Genomic DNA, 19146 nt, shown 5'->3' on the forward strand with positions numbered 1-19146 from the left:
CTCTCAACCCCACATAGCTTTCTACTTCCAGAAAAATAGGCAAATGAAAAATAGAATAGACAACTAATAGTAAAAACAAAGCAACAATTCTGGAGAGTTAAAACAAGTTCCAAACATTGTCTTCTATTAGAACAGTTAATTTAGTTATGTACGATGGCCAAATGTCTCGAAAACATATGCCAGGGAGAATTTCACTTTGTGTCATTACAGAGTGGGTCAGATTGGAATTAAATCCTATGAAAACAACTGGAAAATTGGACCAAGTATAGGAGGCAACTATTTTCACACATAGGACAACAGACAACACAGACCTGTGATCTCCAAGGAAAGGGAGATAAATGAAGGGAGCACTTGCATTTCCTGGGTTCTCAGCCTGCACATAATTCCCAGACTATGACCAAGGAGGGGAAATGGAAACTTGCTGAATTGAAGAACCAGAAATCAAGGAGATCAAGGCAGCTGAGATTATCCCAGAAAGGAGGGAGCTACAAAAGGAAAGAATTCCAGGTATGTGCATATTGTTCCTGTTGAGTGTTTGGGTTGATACCAGTCTGAGCATGTGTAGGGTGAAATCCGACAAAGCCAGAAAAGAACAGCTTCTGAGGAAGAAACAGTTATTGTAAGGTAAACAGTTCCAAGAGCTCATACAGCGCTAGCAATCTGGTGTTCCCTCCAGCCAGACCTCAGTGAATACACAACACATTCATAGAGGCCATAGAAGACCACAACTTAGTAGAGGGACTAAATTAGCCCTAGATGGGGCTAGCATTTATTTTTCTTAAGATAAGAAATCTGTGCTTTCAAACTCACCGGGTTCTTTTTGTAGCTTTTAGTCAAACTTCCTCTGGAAATTCTAGCTGCTATCAGGGAATAGGAAGAAAGGAGAAAAGAAAGGGAACTTTCATCTGTGTATGGGCTGAATATAAAGGAGAGTGCTGTCTCTCAGGGGAAAGGCTAGACCCAGAGGCTACTGTGAGGCAAAGCTCAAGAGCCCCATAGCTGAGAAATCAGGATCCAGAAGCACCATCATAAACTGTCTCTGACAGAGCTCATTTTATCCACAAGTTTTTATTACCTTTCTGATTTCTTCAAGTTTTTTTCTATTGTGTTTATAAACATACTGGGAGAAAGTGACTAAATCAGGGTAAAGCCATCACCATAGGTGTGGTTATTGCCAAAATAGTTCTTTTATGGGTTGATTTGTGTCCCTCACCAAATCTGGTTCCTCAGAATGTGACCTTATTTGAAAATAGGGTGTAATTAGTTGAGATGAGATCCCTCTGGAGTAGGATGGACCCCTAATCCAATATGACTGATGTCCTTATAAAAAGGGAAAATTTGGGGGGGTGCCTTCAAGATGGCAGAGGAGTAAGACATGGAGATCACCTTCCTCCCCACAAATACATCAAAATTACAACTACATGTGGAACAACTCCTAAAGAACACCTACTGAATGCTGGCAGAAGACCTCAGACTTCCCAAAAGGCAGGAAACTCCTCAGGTACCTGCGAAGGGCAAAAGAAAAAAGGAAAAACAGACAAAAGAATAGGGACATGACCTGCACTTTGGGGAGGGAGCTGTAGGAGGAAAAATTTCCACACACTAGGAAGCCCCTTCACGGGCAGGGACAGGGGTGGGGGGTGGGGGGGAAGCTTTGGAACCACGGAGGAGAGCTCAGCAACAGGGGTGCAGAGGGCAAAGCGGAGAGATTCCCACACAGAGGATCGGTGCTGACCAGCACTCACCAGGCCAAAAGACTCGTCTGCTCACCCGCCGGGGCGGGCGGGGGCTGGGAGCTGAGGCTGGGCTTTGGGGGTCACATCCCAGGGAGAGGTTGGCTGCATGAACACAGGCTGGAGGGGGCTAGTGCGCCACAGCTAGCTGGGAGGGAGTCCAAGAAAAAGTCTGGACCTGCCTAAAAGGTAAGAGACCATTGTTTAGAGATGTGTGAGAAGAGGGAATTCACAGCACCGCCTAAATGAGCTCCAGAGTTGGGCGTGAGCCGTGGCTATCAGCGCAGACACCAGGGATGGGCATGAAATGCTAAGGCTGCTACTGCAGCCACCTAAGAGCCTGTGTGCAAGCACAGGTCACTATCCATACCTCCCCTCCCGGGAGCCTGTGCAGCCCGCCACTGCCAGGGTCCCATGATCCACGGACAACATCCCCGGGAGAACACACGGCGCACTTCAGGTTATTGCAACGTCACACTGGCCACTGCTGCCGCAGGCTCGCCCCACCTTCCATACCCCACCTACCCCCAGCATGAGTGAGCCAGAGCCCCCTAATCAGCCGCTCCTTTAACCCTGTCCTGTCTGGATAGGGAACAGATGCCCTAAGGAAACTTACACGCAGAGGCAGGGCCAAATCCAAAGCTGAACCCCAGGAGCTGTGTGAACAAAGAAGAGAAAGGGAAATTTCTCCCAGCAGCCTCAGGAGCAGCGAACTAAACCTCCACAATAAACTTGATGTACCTGCATCTGTGGAATACCTGAATAGACAACAAATCATCCCAAAATTGAGGTGATGGACTTTGGGAGCAGCTGTAGATTTGGAGTTTGCTTTCTCCAAATACTTTGTTTCTGGTTTTATGTTTATCGTAGTTTAGTATTTAGAGCTTATTCTCATTGGTAGATTTCTTTATTGATTTGGTTGCTCTCTTCTTTAATTTTTTTTTTTGCGGTATGCGGGCCTCTCACTGTTGTGGCCTCTCCTGTTGCAGACCACAGGCTCCGGACGTGCAGGCTCAGTGGCCATGGCTCACGGGCCCAGCCACTTCGCGGCATGTGGGATCCTCCCGGACTGGGGCACAAACCCGCCTCCCCTGCATCGGCAGGCGGACTCTCAACCACTGCGCCACCAGGGAAGCCCTAATTTTTATCCTTTTTCTCTTTTTGTGAGTGTGTATGTGTATGCTTCTTTTTGTGATTTGTCTGTATAGCTTTGCTTTTGCCATTTGTCCTAGGGTTCTGACTGTCCATTTTGTTTGTTTGTTTGTAACTATAGTTTTTAGCGCTATAACCAACTTTTTTTGGTTTGGTTACTCTCTTCTTTCTTTCTCTCTTTTTTAAATTATTTTTTTATTTTTAATAACATATTTTATTCTTTTTTTCTCTCTTCCTCCTTCCCTCACTCCATCTCTTCCTTCCTTCATTCCTTTCTTTTTCCCTTTTTTTTCTGAGATGTGTGGCTGACAGGGTCTTGGTGCTCTGGCCGGGTGCCAGACCTGAGCCTCTGAGGCGGGAGAGCCGAGTTCAGGCCACTGGTCCACCAGACACCTCCAAGCCCCACATAATATCAAATGACAAAAACTTCCAGAGATCTCCATCTCAAAGCTAAGACCCAGCTCCACTCAACGACCAGCAGGCTACAGTGGTGGACACCCTATGCCAAACAACTAGAAAGACAGGAACACAGACGCACCCATTAGCAGAGAGGCTGCCTAAAATCATAATAAGTTCACAGACACCCCAAAACACACCACCGGACCTGGTCCTGCCCACCAGAAAGACAAGATCCAGCATCATCCACCAGAACGCAGGCACCAGTCCCCTCTACCAGGAAGCCTACACAACCCACTGAACCATGCTTACCCACTAAGAGCAGACACCAAAAACAATGGGAACTATGAACCTGCAGCCTGTGAAATGGAGACCCCAAACACAGTAAGTTAAGCAAAATGAGAAGACAGAGAAATACATGGCAGATGAAGCAGCAAGGTTAAAACCTACCAGACCAAACAAATGGAGAGGAAATAGGCAGTCTACCTGAAAAAGAATTCAGAGTAATGATAGTAAAGATGATCCAAAATATTGGAAATAAGAATGTAGTATATACAAGAAACGTTAACAAGGATCTAGAAGAATTAAAGAGCAAACAAACAATGATGAACAGCACAATAAATGAAATTTAAAATTCTCTAGAAGGGGCTCCCCTGGTGGTGCAGTGGTTGAGAGTCCGCCTGCCGATGCAGGGGACACGGGTTCGTGCCCTGGTCCGGGAGGATCCCACATGCTGTGGAGCGGCTGGGCCCATGAGCCATGGCTGCTGAGCCTGTGCATCCGGAGCCTGTGCTCCACAATGGGAGAGGCCACAACAGTGAGAGGCCCGCATACCATAAAAAAAAAAAAAAATTCTCCAGAAGGAATTAATAGCAGAATAATAGAAGAACACATAAGTGACCTAGAAGATAAAATAGTGGAAATAACTACTACAGAGCAGAATAAAGCAAAAAAAAAAAAAAAAAGAAAAGAATTGAGGACAATCTCAGAGACCTCTGGGACAACAATAAACACACCAACATTCGAATGATAGGGTTCTCAGAAGAAGAGGGGAAAAAAAGGGACTGGGAAAATATTTGAAGAAATTATAGTTGAAAATTTCCCTACTATGGGTAAGGAAATAATCAATCATGTCCAGGAAATGCAGAGAGTCCCGTACAGGATAAATCCAAGGAGAAACATACCAAGACACATATTAAATCAAACTATCAAAAATTAAATACAAAGAAAAAATATTAAAAGCAGCAAGGGAAAAGCAACAAGTAACACACAAGGGAATCCCCATAAGGTTAACAACTGATTTTTCAGCAGAAACTGCAAGCCAAAAGGGAGTGGCAGGACATGTTTAAAGTGATGAAAGGGAAAAACCTGCAACTGAGATTACTCTACCCAGCAAGGATCTCATTCAGATTCAACAGAGAAATTAAAACCTTTACAGACAAGCAAAAGCTAAGAGAATACAGCACCACCAAACCAGCTCTACAAAAAATGCTAAAGGAACTTCTCTAGGCAGGAAACACAAGAGAAAGAAAAGACTTACAATAACAAACCCAAAACAATTAAGAAAATGGTAATAGGAACATACGTATCAATAATTACCTCAAGTGTAAATGGATTAAATGCTCCAACCAAAAGACATAGACTGGCTGAATGGATACAAAAACAAGACCTGAAAGAACAAGAAATGTCTATTTAGGTCTTCTGCCCATTCTTGGATTGGGTTGTTTTTTTGACATTGAGCTGCATGAGCTGCTTGTATATTTTGGAGATTAATCCTTTCTCAGTTCCTTCATTTGCAAATGTTTTCTCCCATTCTGCGGGTTGTCTTTTCATCTTGTTTATGGTTTCCTTTGCTGTGCAAAAGCTTTTAAGTTTCATTAGGTCCCATTTGTTTACTGTTTTTATTTCCATTTCTCTAGGAGTTGGGTCAAAAAGGATCTTGCTGTGATTTATGTCATGTAGTATTCTGCCTATGTTTTCCTCTAAGAATTTTATAGTGTCTGGTCTTACATACAGGTCTCTAATCCATTTTGAGTTTATTTTTGTGTATGGTGTTAGGAAGTGTTCTAATTTCATTCTTTTGCATATAGCTGTCCAGTTCTCCCACCACCACTTATTGAAGAGGCTGTCTTTTCTCCATTGTATATTCTTGCCTCCTTTATCAAAGATAAGGTGACCATATGTGCATGGGTTTATCTCTGGGCTTTTTATCCTGTTCCATTGATCTATATTTCTGTTTTTGTGCCAGTACCATACTGTCTTGATTACTGTAGCTTTGTAGTTTACAATGGAGTCAGGGAGCCTGATTCCTCCAGCTCCATTTTTTTTTCTCAAGATTACTTTGGCTATTTGGGGTCTTTTGTGTTTCCATACGAATTGTGAAATTTTTTGTTCTAGTTCTGTGACAAATGCCATTGGTAGTTTGATAGGGATTGCATTGAATCTATAGATTGCTTTGGGTAGTACATTTTCACAGTGTTGATTCTTACAATCCAAGAACACGGTATATCTCTCCATCTGTTTGTATCACCTTTAATTTCTTTCATCAGTGTCTTATAGTTTTCTGCATACAGGTCTTTTGTCTCCCTAGGTTTATTCCTAGGTATTTTATTCTTTTTGTTGCAATGGTAAATGGGAGTGTTTCCTTAATTTCTCTTTCAGATTTTTCATCATTAGTGTATAGCAATGCAAGAGATTTCTGTGCATTGATTTTGTATCCTGCTACTATACCAAATTCATTGATTAGCTCTAGTAGTTTTCTGGTAGCATCTTTAGGATTCTCTATGTATAGTATCATGCCATCTGCAAACGGTGACAGTTTTACTTCTTTTTTTCCAATTTGTATTCCTTTTATTTCTTTTTCTTCTCTGATTGCTGTGGCTAAAACTTCCAAAACTATGTTGAATAATAGTGGTGAGAGTGGGCAACCTTGCCTTGTTCATGATCTTAGTGGAAATGGTTTCAGTTTTTCACCATTGACAATGATGTTGGCTGTGGGTTTGTCATATATGGCCTTTATTATGTTGAAGTAAGTTCCCTCTACGTATACTTTCTTGAGGGTTTTTATCATAAATGGGTGTTGAATATAGTTGAAAGCTTTTTCTGCATCTATTGAGATGATCATATGGTTTTTATCCTTCAATTTGTTAATATGGTTTATCACATTGATTGATTTGCATATATTGAAGAATCCTTGCATTCCTGGGATACACCCCACTTGATCATGGTGTGTGACCCTTTTAATGTGATGTTGGATTCTGTTTGCTAGTATTTTGTTGAGGATTTTTGCATCCATGTTCACCAGTGATATTGGCCTGTAGTTTTCTTTCTTTGTGACATCTTCGTCTGGTTTTGGTATCAGGGTGATGGTGGCCTCGTAGAATGAGTTTGGGAGTGTTCCTCCCTTTGCTATATTTTGGAAGAGTTTGAGAAGGATAGGATTAGCTCTTCTCTAAATGTTTGACAGAATTCACCTGTGAAGCCATCTGGTCCTGGGGTTTTGTTTGTTGGAAGATTTTTAATCACAGTCTCAATTTCAGTTCTTGTGATTGGCCTGTTTGTATTTTCTATTTCTTCCTGGTTCAGTCTCAGGAGGTTGTGCATTTCTAAGAATTTGCCCATTTCTTCCAGGTTGTCCATTTTATTGGCATATAGTTGCTTGTAGTAATCTCTCATGATCCTTTGTATTTCTGCAGTGTCAGTTGTTACTTCTCCTTTTTCATTTTTATTCTACTGATTTCAGTCTGCTCCCTTTTTTTCTTGATGAGTTTGGCTAATGGTTTATCAATTTTGTTTATCTTCTCAAAGAAACCTCTTTTAGTTTTATTGATCTTTGCCTATCGTTTCCTACATTTCTTTCTCATTTATTTCTGATCTGATCTTTATGATTTCTTTCCTTCTGCTAACTTTGGGGTTTTTTTGTTCTTCTTTCTCTAATTGCTTTAGGTGTAAAGTTAGGTTGTTTATTTGAGATGTTTCTTGTTTCTTGAGGTAGTATTGTATTGCTATAAACTTCTCTCTTAGAACTGCTTTTGCTACATCCCATAGGTTTTGGGTTGTCGTGTTTTCATTGTCATTTGCTTCTAGGTATTTTTTGATTTCCCCTTTGATTTCTTCAGTGATCTCTTGCTTATTTAGTAGCGTATTGTTTAGCCTCCATGTGTTTGTATTTTTTACAGATTTTTTCCTGTAATTGATATCTAGTCTCATAGCATTGTGATCAGAAAAGTTACTTGATACAATTTCAATTTTCTTAAATTTACCAAGGCTTGACTAGTGACCCAAGATATGGTCTATCCTGGAGAATGTTCCAAGAGCACTTGAGAAGAAAGTGTAATCTGATGTTTTTGGATGGAGTGTCCTATAAATATCAATTAAGTCCATCTTGTTTAATGTATCATTTAAAGCTTGTGTTTCCTTATTTATTTTCATTTTGGATGATCTGTCCATTGGTGAAAGTGGGGTGTTAAAATCCCTTACTATTATTGTGTTACTGTTGATTTCCCCTTTTATGGCTGTTAGCTTTTGCCTTATATATTGAGGTGCTCCTTTTTTGGGTGCATAAATATTTACGATTTTTATATCTTCTTCTTGGATTGATCTCTTGATCATTATGTAGTGTCCTTCTTTGTCTCTTGTAATAGTCTTTATTTTAAAGTCTGTTTTTTCTGATATGAGAATTGCTACTCCAGCTTTCTTTTGATTTCCATTTGTATGGAATATCTTTTTCCATCCCCTTACTTTCAGTCTGTATGTGTCCCTAGGTCTGAGGTGGGTCTCTTATAGACTGCATATGCAGCTCAATATCAAAAAAACAACCCAATCCAAGAATGGGCAGAAGACCTAAATAGACATTTCTCCAAAGAAGGTATACAGATTGCCAACAAACACATGAAAGGATGCTCAACATCACTAATCATTAGAGAAATGCAAATCAAAACTATAATGAGTTATCACCTCACACCTGTCAGAATGGCCATCATCAAAAAATCTACAAACAATAAATGCTGGAGAGGGTGTGGAGAAAAGGGAACCCTCTTGCACTGTTGGTAGGAATGTATATTGATACAGCTACGATGGAGAATAGTATGGAGGGTCCTTAAAAAACTAAAAATAGAACAACCATACGACCTACCAATCCCACTACTGGGCATATACCCTGAGAAAACCATAATTCAAAAAGAGTCATGCACCCCAGTGTTTATTGCAGCTCTATTTCCAATAGCCAGGACATGGAAGCAACCTAAGTGTCCACTGATTGATGAACAGATAAAGAAGATATGGCACATATATACAATGGAATATTAGCCATAAAAAGAAATGAAATTGAGTTATTTGTAGTGAGGTGGATGGACCTTAGAGACTGTCATACAGAGTGAAGTACATCAGAAAGAGAAAAACAAATACCGTATGCTAACACATATATATGGAATCTAAAAAAAAAAAATTGGGTCTGAAGAACCTAGGGGCAGAACAGGAATAAAGACGCAGACATAGAGAATGGACTTGAGCACCCGAGGAGCGGGTAGGGTAAGCTGGGACGCAGTGAGAGAGTGACATCGACAGATATACACTACCAAAAGTAAAATAGATAGCTAGTGGGAAGTAACCACGTAGCACAGGGAGATCAGCTCAGTGCTTTGTGTCCACCTAGGGGGATGGGATAGGGATGGTGGGAGGGAGATGCAAGAGGGAGGACATATGGGGATGTATATATATATGTATAGCTGATTGACTTTGTTATAAAGCAGAAACACACCATAGTAAAGCAATTATACTCCAATAAAGATGTTAAAAAATTTTTTTAATAAAAAGGGAAAATTTGGACACATACACACACACAGGGAGAACACCATGTGCAGATGAAGGCTGAGATGGGGGTGAAGCAAACCACTGGCAAACCACCAGAGGTTAGGAGGGAGGATGGGGGCAGATTCTCTCCTATAGGCCTTGAAAGGAACCAACCCTACTGACACCTTGATTTAGGACTGCTAGCCTCCAGAACAGTGAGACAATAAATTTCTGTTGTTTAAGGCACCTAATCTGTGAAACTTTGTCATAGAATCCCTAAGAAACAAATGTAAGTCCCTACATGTCTTTTGTGCCCAGAGATCAAAGGGACTGCTACTGAGCAAACTACAAGTTGCAACATGGGATCCATGAACTCCTTTCCTGCTATTTTAACCTGGATAGAGACTTCAGAAGCTCCCAAGAATTTTGTATTCATAGCTATAATAAAGAAAAGAAAACCAGGTAGGCGAAGAAGAAAAATCTAAGCTTTCCTTCTTGCTCCAATTGCTCTGCCTTTCAAAAACTAGTTAATCGTGGGGCTAGTTTTCATTATAGGTGAGGAGATAGAGAACAAGTAGAATTAGAATAGTAATAGAGTCAGAATAATTAAGAAATAAAACCTATACCTGGCAAAGAACCAAGGGAGTGCCCTCCCTTGTATGTTTACTTTGTGTATATCCTTTTATGTAAAAATAGTTCATTGCATCACATTTAATTTTAGTAGCAGGGAAACACAGGCTTATTATTTACCTGTGAGCCTGACTACAGATTCAAGGGCCTTCTGAAATTCAGAATCACATGAACTCCAAGTTATTCCAGGCCTCCTCCTCTCTCCTCTGTAAACAATGAAGAAATGAGCACCAACAGGCAGAAGGAAGAAAAGGGAGCCTCTTACCTCCATGCTTGTGCTGAACGCTCTAGTAACTTTCGCTTTGATGGTTATAACTTGTCCAACTCTAGTTTAAAAAAAAAAACAGTCATTCTAGCACATCTCATTTCAGACTTGAAGATTCACTTGAATGTGTGTGCCATAGAACAGTTCCCCCTTATGCTGATAATGTTCATGCATGAGAAACTCAATAACATAACAAGACAGCACTAAAAATAGATACTGATTATTGTAAACCACACAAGAGTTAGCTGACTACCTCTTTTTAACAGAAAACAGCCTTTGCAAAGATGGTGTGCAAAATGATTTCCAAATCTACAACAGATACTTGACTGTACCACAGCTGTTTGGTTAAGAGAAAATGAACACACATGCTAACTTATACAATTGATATTTTTAAATGTTGGTTAACAAATAAATGGTAAACATACAAGCAAGCAAACAAACTGAATACCTTCACTCGGTTTACAGGAGCCCTCAATGTTGCCGGATGATCCATTCACTCCACATTATTACTGGGACGCTGGTCATGTAACCCTGGTTGTTTCAAAGCTTTTTTGTTCTGGCCCTTCAGTCACCTAAGGGTCTACCCAATATAAGCCTCCTCAATTTTTCTCCCTGACTTCAAAGTTGAACTACATTCTCACTATTCTTCTCAATCTTCTGTTTCAGGGGAAGAAAAATAGATCTCTTCCAGACCTCTTTCTTTACCCGTGCCCTTGATCCCATCCTACTCTTACCTTTCCTCCTGCACCATGGCCTGGCTTAGGCAGATCTTTCCTCTTTTGTACCCTCAATCTCTGCCCGCTCCTTGACTCCTTATCAGTCTGTGAAAATGTTCAAGGCTTTTCCTTGCTAAAAATCTTTCTCTCAAGTTTATTCTATCACAACATTTTTTTCTCTTTTCCTCTATATTTCTCCATATTCAAACTTCCTAAAATAATCTTTTTCTTTTTCCAGCTCATACATTTAACAAATGTTTACTAAGTTACAACTAGTCCTGGCACTAAACTAAGACCTCAGGATACAGTGATTAACAAGACAAGGTTGATGACATCAAGGAGACCAGTCTTCACTTGGGACACCAGGATGCAGACAGATGAAGTGCAATGCTATGAAATTTTTCAAAAGGAAGAAAGAATCAAGTATTGCAAAAACACCCAGAAGTGACTAATTTGAAAAGTCAAGGAAGGAGCCATAGAAGAGGTAACATCTGAGATGGGTCTTAAAAGATTACAATTTTGTCAGGTTCAGAAGTTTGGGGGTTTTATCTCTCATTCACTTCTCAGCCACTCAAATCTAGCTGTTGCTTCCACATCTTACTCCTGATCTCTCAGAAGTCACTTCCTAACAGCTAAATCCAAGGTCTTCTCTCATTTAACAGCATCAATCAACCTCTTTTTTCAGGAAACCTTGTCTTCCCTTGGCTTCCAAAATACTGTCCTCTCTTCATTCTCAGTTTTCTTCACTGATTTCCCTTTCTTAATCCATCCCTTAATGGTATCCATCTACCAAATTTATGTTCTTTGTTTTTTCTCATTTCAGCCTCTTCCTGAAGACCTTGTTCTCTTCCACAGTCCTATCATCTTTATAGAGATGATTCTCAAATCTAAATCTTTAGCCCGAACGTCATTCTTGAAACACAGAGCCATATTTTCAAACTTCTCTCAGCAGATTCAGCTAATGGTTATGGAGGCCCTTCTAGGCTGAGTGATAGCTGCTTACACACACATTACCTAATTTAACTTAATCCCCACACTTAGCACATGCAAACCCAAACCAATTTTCTCTTTTCCTTAAATTCGTTCCTCCTAGATTTCCTAGCTCTGTTTGGTAAAGTTTCTAGCAGAGATTTACAGTGACAACATGAGGCAGAGAGTCCCTCTTCAAAGCTACTGTAGTACTTTGTACTCATATACTACCAAAATCTTCTGCCTCTGCCTGTCAGACTCTGAGGAGGGGAAGCATCTTGCCACTTTTTTTTTGGCCACACCATACGGCATGTGTAACTTCCCTGACCAGGGCTCGAACCTGTTCCCCCTGCAGTGGAAGCACTGAGTCTTAACCACTGGACAACCAGGGAAGTCCACCTTGCCACGTTTTTGTCTCTTTTGTGAACTCTGCCCTTCCTTTGAAAGCAGGAGACATTCTGCTTTTCATTCTGCTAAAATTCCAAGTAAAATCAACTTCATAGCATGGCATTCAAGGTCTTCTGTTACCCAGCCCCACACTGCTGCTGGGGCATCATCTCTGCATGCCAGGCTTTCCCTAAGCACCCCCCACTTCTTCCCACCTCAATGCTTAGGCTCTTACATGTATGTACCTCATCTTGTGAAGTCCTTTTCCTAGTCACCAGTGAAAGTCTATACCTCATTCAAGGCCCACATTAAATACTACCTCCATCATGAAACTCTCATTGGTTCTCCAGTCAAAATGTACCTTTTTCTACCGCACAGAATTTATATCTCACCCTAGGCATGCATCCTATCATACTTTCTATTCTGATGACTACGTATTTGTCTGACTTTCTTACCAGACTGAGTGACTGCCACACTTCAGTATTGTGTCATAAACATTCACATATTCTATTGAGCCTAGAGCAGTACTTTTGGTATATTCAATATATATTTTGAATTAAAAAAAAATCTAATATGGGACTTCCCTGATGGCACAGTGATTAAGACTCTGTGCTCCCAATGCAGGGGGCCCGGGTTCGATCCCTGGTCTGGAAACTAGATCCCACATGCATGCTGCAACCAAGAGTTTGCATGCCACAACTAAGGAGCCCGCCTGCCGCAACTAAGACCCGATGCAACCAAATAAATAAATAAATAAATATTTTAAAAAATCAATATTGTAAAAAAAATAATATGGCTTTTAAACAAATTGTATGGCTTTCTATATGTAGTTTTCAATTTTCTTTTTTTAATGGTGCAGGTCCCATATATTTTAGTGGCCACAAATCCTTTCTGATAACACAAACACAAAATGGTTCAAATGGCAAACCACACTTTAATGATGAGATTACTAGTTAAGTCTAAGTTACAGAATTTAGGATTGGAAAGTACATAACAGATGTTTTATTGCAATATACTGTTGGCATTCCTAAATTTAATAATGATGCTTTAATCTGTTCCCAAATAAGTTTGGATTTTCAGTAATCTGTAATTGTGTTGAGATACAAACACATGTCAACTTTTTCTACTTCAGGAAAAATCACATAGCTAGTATCTGTGCTTAGTCAATAGACCCAATAGACCTTTATCTATATCTACAAGTCTCTAGAATGTCAAGGGCTCTTTCACTGACACTGCAGCTGCCTATGAGAACAAGCATTAGGAGATGTTCAATAAAGGTTGCTGATCACAAAGATAGAAGAAGTGGGTTGGAGAAAGCACTGGATAGAGCATAAGAAGATCCAGGCTCTAAGTGTCCTCTGTCCTTTGGCTGGCTCTGGGCCTTAGGCTTCAGTTTCTTATCAGTACAAAGAGATGATTGGGTTGAGTTCTAAAGGTCTTTCCATATCTATGATTCTAATGCCTACCAAAAATTTCTTTTGGGTTAGCTTTGGAGATATAACTTCTTTATGCATGTTGTTTTATTTAACTTAATTTTGTTTGTATATAAATGAATAAGTGCCAAATAGATAAATGTAAGCTGGAGGTTGTAGAGATGAAGTGGGCATCTCACTGGACAGACTACTTAGGGTTTTGAAAACAGGTGGCAGCTACCCCGTGGTCCTTGAGAACCATCCCAGACTAGAAACAGATGATCTTCTCTCTTCCTTTTTCTAAACATAACATAAGAAAAAGGAAGAGAGAAGATCATCTGTTTCTAGTCTGGGATGGTTCTTTTAGGATCAAGATATTCAGAAAGAAAAAAAAGAGATACAAACATAACATCAGATAAATTAAGTAAAACCATATAACTCTAGTTTATTACAGTTATTAATGTAACCTCTTTAAAAAAATAATTCCTAATTCTGTCCACCAAAAAGGCATAGAAATAATGACCAACCCTGCATCAGTGAGCATGTTAAACAGGTATACAATGAGCAGATACAAAATGTGGTAAATGCTATAGGACAAATGACCAGGTTTCTTTAAAAAACAAATTGCAAGAGAAAAGAAGAAAGGGAAATTTTTATGTTAAAGGTCATATCAGCCATATTGGATCCTGATTCAATCCATAGACCAATTGTTTAAATTAAAAAAAAAATTTTTTTGAGACCATTGGGAATGATAGTTTTTCTTAATGGTATTGCAGTTACGTTATTATGTTTTCTAAAAGAGCCCTGATCTTTTAGAAATATATACTGAAATATTCAGAGATGATGTCTGGGATTTGCTTCAAAATAATCCAGGTGTGTGGGGGAGTATGGGAGGGTATTGATAAAACAACAGCATTTATGAGTTGATTATTGTTGTAGTTAGGTGTTGGGTCCTTGGGGATACATGGCGGTATTCTCTCTACTTTTGTATATGGTTGAAAGATTTGTGTATCTTGAAATTTTCTACAATAAGAGATGGTAAAACATATACACACTCCTACACATAAAATGTTTTTCATAATTTAACACCTCTACTCAGATGAATTAATGTTTACCCAACAACCTAATGATGATATTCACCATCATAGAGATACTTATTATCATTAATAGTAAAGGAAGGAGCAATTCAGAATGAGCTTTTAGAAATCCTGCAATGCCTTATACCAGAATGCATTTAATGCTGAGAGCTATTTCTCAACAAAATCAGGGCTGTAAATTTACACTTAATAGTATTTACTAAAAGTAGGTCCTGAAATTATTATTATGTTTTACTGATTTACATTGGTTCAAATGTTACTTATTAACAAATTGGATCCCTGACTCCAAATGAGTACGCTTAGGTGCCACAAATACATGTTGTAAATGAACCAATAAACCCAGGAGAAAGGTGTGATAAAGCAATGCCACTTACCTAGCTGTCTCCTCAAATTGTATGTCATCCACTGAGGCTGTAACACAGGAAACCCCAGCATGTTTTTCAGCTTCAAAAAATAGGTTAAAAATGGGCTGCATTAATAGTTATTTTTAAGTATTCCAGCATGCAGGAAAAGGAATAAAAAAAGTGGATTTATTCTAGTAACTCATCCTCTTATGCAGTATAGGACCATTGTGCCCACACTTCTGGATGAACTGGATTGATAACAGTTCCTTTGCTCAATAAGTTATTTTTCTACTGCATGGAAATTACTGTACTTTCTCCGAAGTTTTAACTTATACTGTCTTTGATTTGAAATTCAGCACCAATACCCAGCATATCTAGCTATTCAGATAGTAACTTTAGTAAGTTGGTGTCAAATTTAAATATTTTGTCAGGTACTACCCTTCTTTCGTTTAAAAAAACAATGCATCAAAGCTGTATCTATTATCCCACATAACCAGTAGCTGAATATATTTAAACCACTTAACCAATGCAAGCACTGAACAGTGTGGAAGACCTTAAGTTCATACCCCAAATCAGAGAGAAACTTGTCTGGGCATCAGAGAAATAGAGATGGGCACATAGTAAGTATTTAATCCATATTTATAATTTATTACTACCAAATTCATATGAAATTCACTATGCATTATGTTGGAGGAGAAAAGCATTGAGTAGGGTGAGAGAGATTAGGGAAGCACTCCAGTTATTTCCATGTTCCCTGCCTGCATTTATTTATTTATAATATTTATTTATTTGTTTATTTATTTATTTATGGCTGTGTTGTGTCTTTGTTGCTGCCCTTGGGCTTTCTCTAGTTGCAGCGAGCGGGGGATACTCTTTGTTGCGGTGCACAGGCTTCTCATTGTGGTGGCTTCTCTTGTTGAAGAGCACAGGCTCTAGGTGCATGGGCTTCAGTAGTAGTGGCACATGGGCTCAGTAGTTGTGGCTTGCAGGCTCTAGAGCGCAGGCTCAGTAGTTGTGGTGCATGTGCTTAGTTGCTCTGCGGCATGTGGGATCTTCCTGGACCAGGGCTTGAACCCGTGTTCCCTGCATTGGCAAGCGGATTCTTAACCACTGCGCCACCAGGGAAGTCCCTCTGTCTGCATTTAATTTGTTGAGATTTTTTTTTTTTTTGATTGTTGGTTTTACTTTATGTAAAAGTATCCGAATTTTTCCTCTTTGGGAAAAATCTTGACATGTGGTTTTTCCAGAATTTCATTTTGAGGAACAGTCAGTTAAAACCCAAACAGACTGCATTAGCTTTTTAAAGAAATTTTAACTCCATTTTAATTTTGGAGACTTCACTCCTGCTGTCATATTATGAAAAAGAGACAGTGAATTATATTGAATTTGCATTCTTTGTGTGTAGTGGATTACTTTAATTGCAATATATATTGACAGTCCCAGGTAAAGTGATATGAGAAAATACTCCAGAGAGCAAGTATTTAAAGCATTCCTCCCTATGATCTAATTCTGTAGAAAACTGGACATTCTGGTTTTACTAGTTGGAAATAACTATTCTTCCAAATATGCAGATAACATAAACTGAGTTACCAGAAAACTAACCATAGCAGAACTCTGTGTGTGAGTGATGGAGGGGGGGAAATGGGTTTCCCAGCTCTAAAGTTCAATTAGAGGAAGGAAACATAAAAGTACTAGACTCTAGAAAGTTGGGTTCAATTTAATTTAGTATATCAAACATTTGTTAAATTCCCATTGATTTCCAGACACTGAGCTGTTATCAGTCCTGTCTTTTAATGAGTCTACTCAGTGACAGAGATCTAGCCATAGTCAATAAAGTGTTGACTAAAGGGTATGTAATAGACATTCATTCTGGTCACCTGACATGAGGGAATGATATGTTGAGTTTATTAAACTGTTCTTGTAGGTAAAGTGTTACCATGTACACCAACATGAGTTACCAAATTTTGAATGATTTAAATGATAACTAAAGTGCAAAAACCAATAAAAGACTAAATTTTTATTGTATATATTGGGTGTCTTCTATGTGTATATAGCACAAAGAAACATAATCATAATAATTATGATTTATTATTGGCCTGGCACTGAGCTAAGTATGCATATCAATTACCTGAGGTTGATACTGTTATTAGTTCTATTTTACAAAAGAGGCAATTTTGGCTTATAAAAATCAAATACATTGTTCTAAATAGTTATTTTTACTACAGAAGCAACAGGAACTCTGAGAAAAGAAAAGACCAACCAAGGAATGCTCCCTAGAGAAGTACTTGGCTGAATATGGGATTCAGGAGCTCAACTGCCATGTTTTACATTATGGACTTTCAAGGGCCATTAAATTAAAAATGAAAAATTAAAATATGGGGAACCAGCACAGGGCCACAATTTTTACATGTGTTTATTTTCTTTTTACAAGTGTGACAGATATGAATTCAACAGGACCAGTCTGTTCTGGTTCTTGGTTTTGATTGCCCTTCATGCAGTATGCCAGTAAAAGCAGAGAAACCCTAAAGCTATTTCTGATTTCCTGGGGAAACTGAGAGAAGCTGAGGAACAGCTAAGTGGATATAGTCCAGGTATGATGACTGATAAAAATGATGGTGGCTTCATTCATTCTTTCTTTTAAGTAATATTGATTGAACACTTGTGCTATGCCAGCCTCTCTGTAAGGTGCTGGAAATATAAAACAGCTACTATCCCTATTCTCATGGAATCTAGTGAGGAGCCAGACATTAATTAAATGAATACATAATAACAAAATGAGTTAGGTGATCTGAAGGAAACATGGATTTTGTGAGGGTCTGTAAACTGAAGAACCACACCTAGGTGGCATGTCAGGGAAGGTTTCCCTGTGGAGAGGATGCTTGAAGTGAGATCTGAAAGATGAGAAGGAGTAAAACAGATGTGTGTTGTGGAGGAGAGCAAGGAAGGGCTTGCTGGGCAGAAGGAACAGTGACTACAAAGGTCCTGGGGTTTTTGTGGCAAAAATGCAAAAAGCAAGAAGGAGAGTAGGTAAGATAAGGCTGAGGGGAAGGCTGAGGATAAACCATTCACAGGGCCTTGAAGCTCTTGGTTGACAATTTTTATAATATTTAGTATTAAAGATATTGTTTCAGTATCTTCTGGTCTCCAGATGAGGCCGGTGGCTAATTCTAACAAGGTCAGTGGCTAATTCTAATCCTTGTTTTCCTACAAGGATTAACATTAACCGTGTTTCCAAACCAACTTTATCATAAAGGTTTCTTCAATATTGTATCATTAGTAATATAACTATTAAGGTCCACAGTAATTGGTTATCAATTGACTCCTGCTGTGATCCGAGTTTCCAAAGGTGTAAAACCATAGAAATCTTAATGAAAATTGCAGGAGGGCAATTGTTTCTCCATTATAGGACAGAAGCACTAAGTGAGGTAACTTTAAAAGTCACATCAATATTCACATAATGAATTCAGTTGCCATGGCAATAGGCATGGCAACTGAATAATTTCTATACTTGTTTCTCATACATGTGAATTACTTTTATATTCATGTCTCCATTATTGTTATTATAACAGACCTCAAATCCTGATAAAAACTGTTAAGACAGAAACCAAACAGACCTATCAACAAACAGAAAATAAACAGATTGGCATCAGATATATGACTGAATTTTGCGGGTGGTTAACACACAGGGGATTAGAAACTCTATGCACACTCATTGAAGAAAACAGGAATTTGTAATCAGCTGAGCTTTACTTTTGTCCTGTATAAAATAAGAGTCCTGGGATACATGATCTTAAGCTCCTTCCAGCTCTAATATTTTATCCTAACATATTTTACTTAAAATGTACATTTGCTGAGTCTATTAAGTGCCTTACGCAAAGCCTGTCTTCCTTTTAGAAATGAGATTCCAAGTTCTGGACCCATCCATCCAATTACCCATCCATATAATCAGGAAGTTTTTATTTAGTGCTTATTTATTAAGTGCTTACTAAGCTTCAGTTTACATGCTAATTGGCCAGGCAGGAAATAAAAGGTGAACATATAGGTACACAAAGTAATTACGGATTGTGCTAAGTGGTGTGGAGGAATTTGGAAAGGGTGTTGTGATGAAAGGGTGCAAATGTAAAGCAGGTAGTTAGGAAAGACTGCTCTGCATAAATGATATTTAGTGGAGATGGAATGCATGGAAAGGGCCAAGAGAAGAGTGTAAAGGCAAAAATAACAGCAGGTGCAAAGGTCCTTCGCAGAGACTACATGA

General features: G+C 39.1%; 1 protein-coding gene across 1 annotated transcript in view; it reads right to left on the reverse strand.

The window, feature by feature from the left end:
- ACOT12 (acyl-CoA thioesterase 12) overlaps nt 1–19146 on the reverse strand; it is a 51359-nt gene that overhangs the window by 31303 nt on the left and 910 nt on the right. Inside the window, exons 2-3 of the mRNA XM_022593550.3 lie at nt 14922–14991; nt 9967–10027 (exon numbers count right to left, since the gene is read on the reverse strand). Of these exons, the coding sequence (XP_022449258.2) occupies nt 9967–10027; nt 14922–14991 (131 nt within the window). The remainder of the gene's footprint in view (nt 1–9966; nt 10028–14921; nt 14992–19146) is intronic.

This window comes from Delphinapterus leucas, chromosome 3, assembly GCF_059928025.1.
Source record: "Delphinapterus leucas isolate spDelLeu-1000000601 "Yukka" chromosome 3, BTC_Dleu_Yukka2, whole genome shotgun sequence".
NCBI lineage: Eukaryota > Metazoa > Chordata > Mammalia > Artiodactyla > Monodontidae > Delphinapterus > Delphinapterus leucas.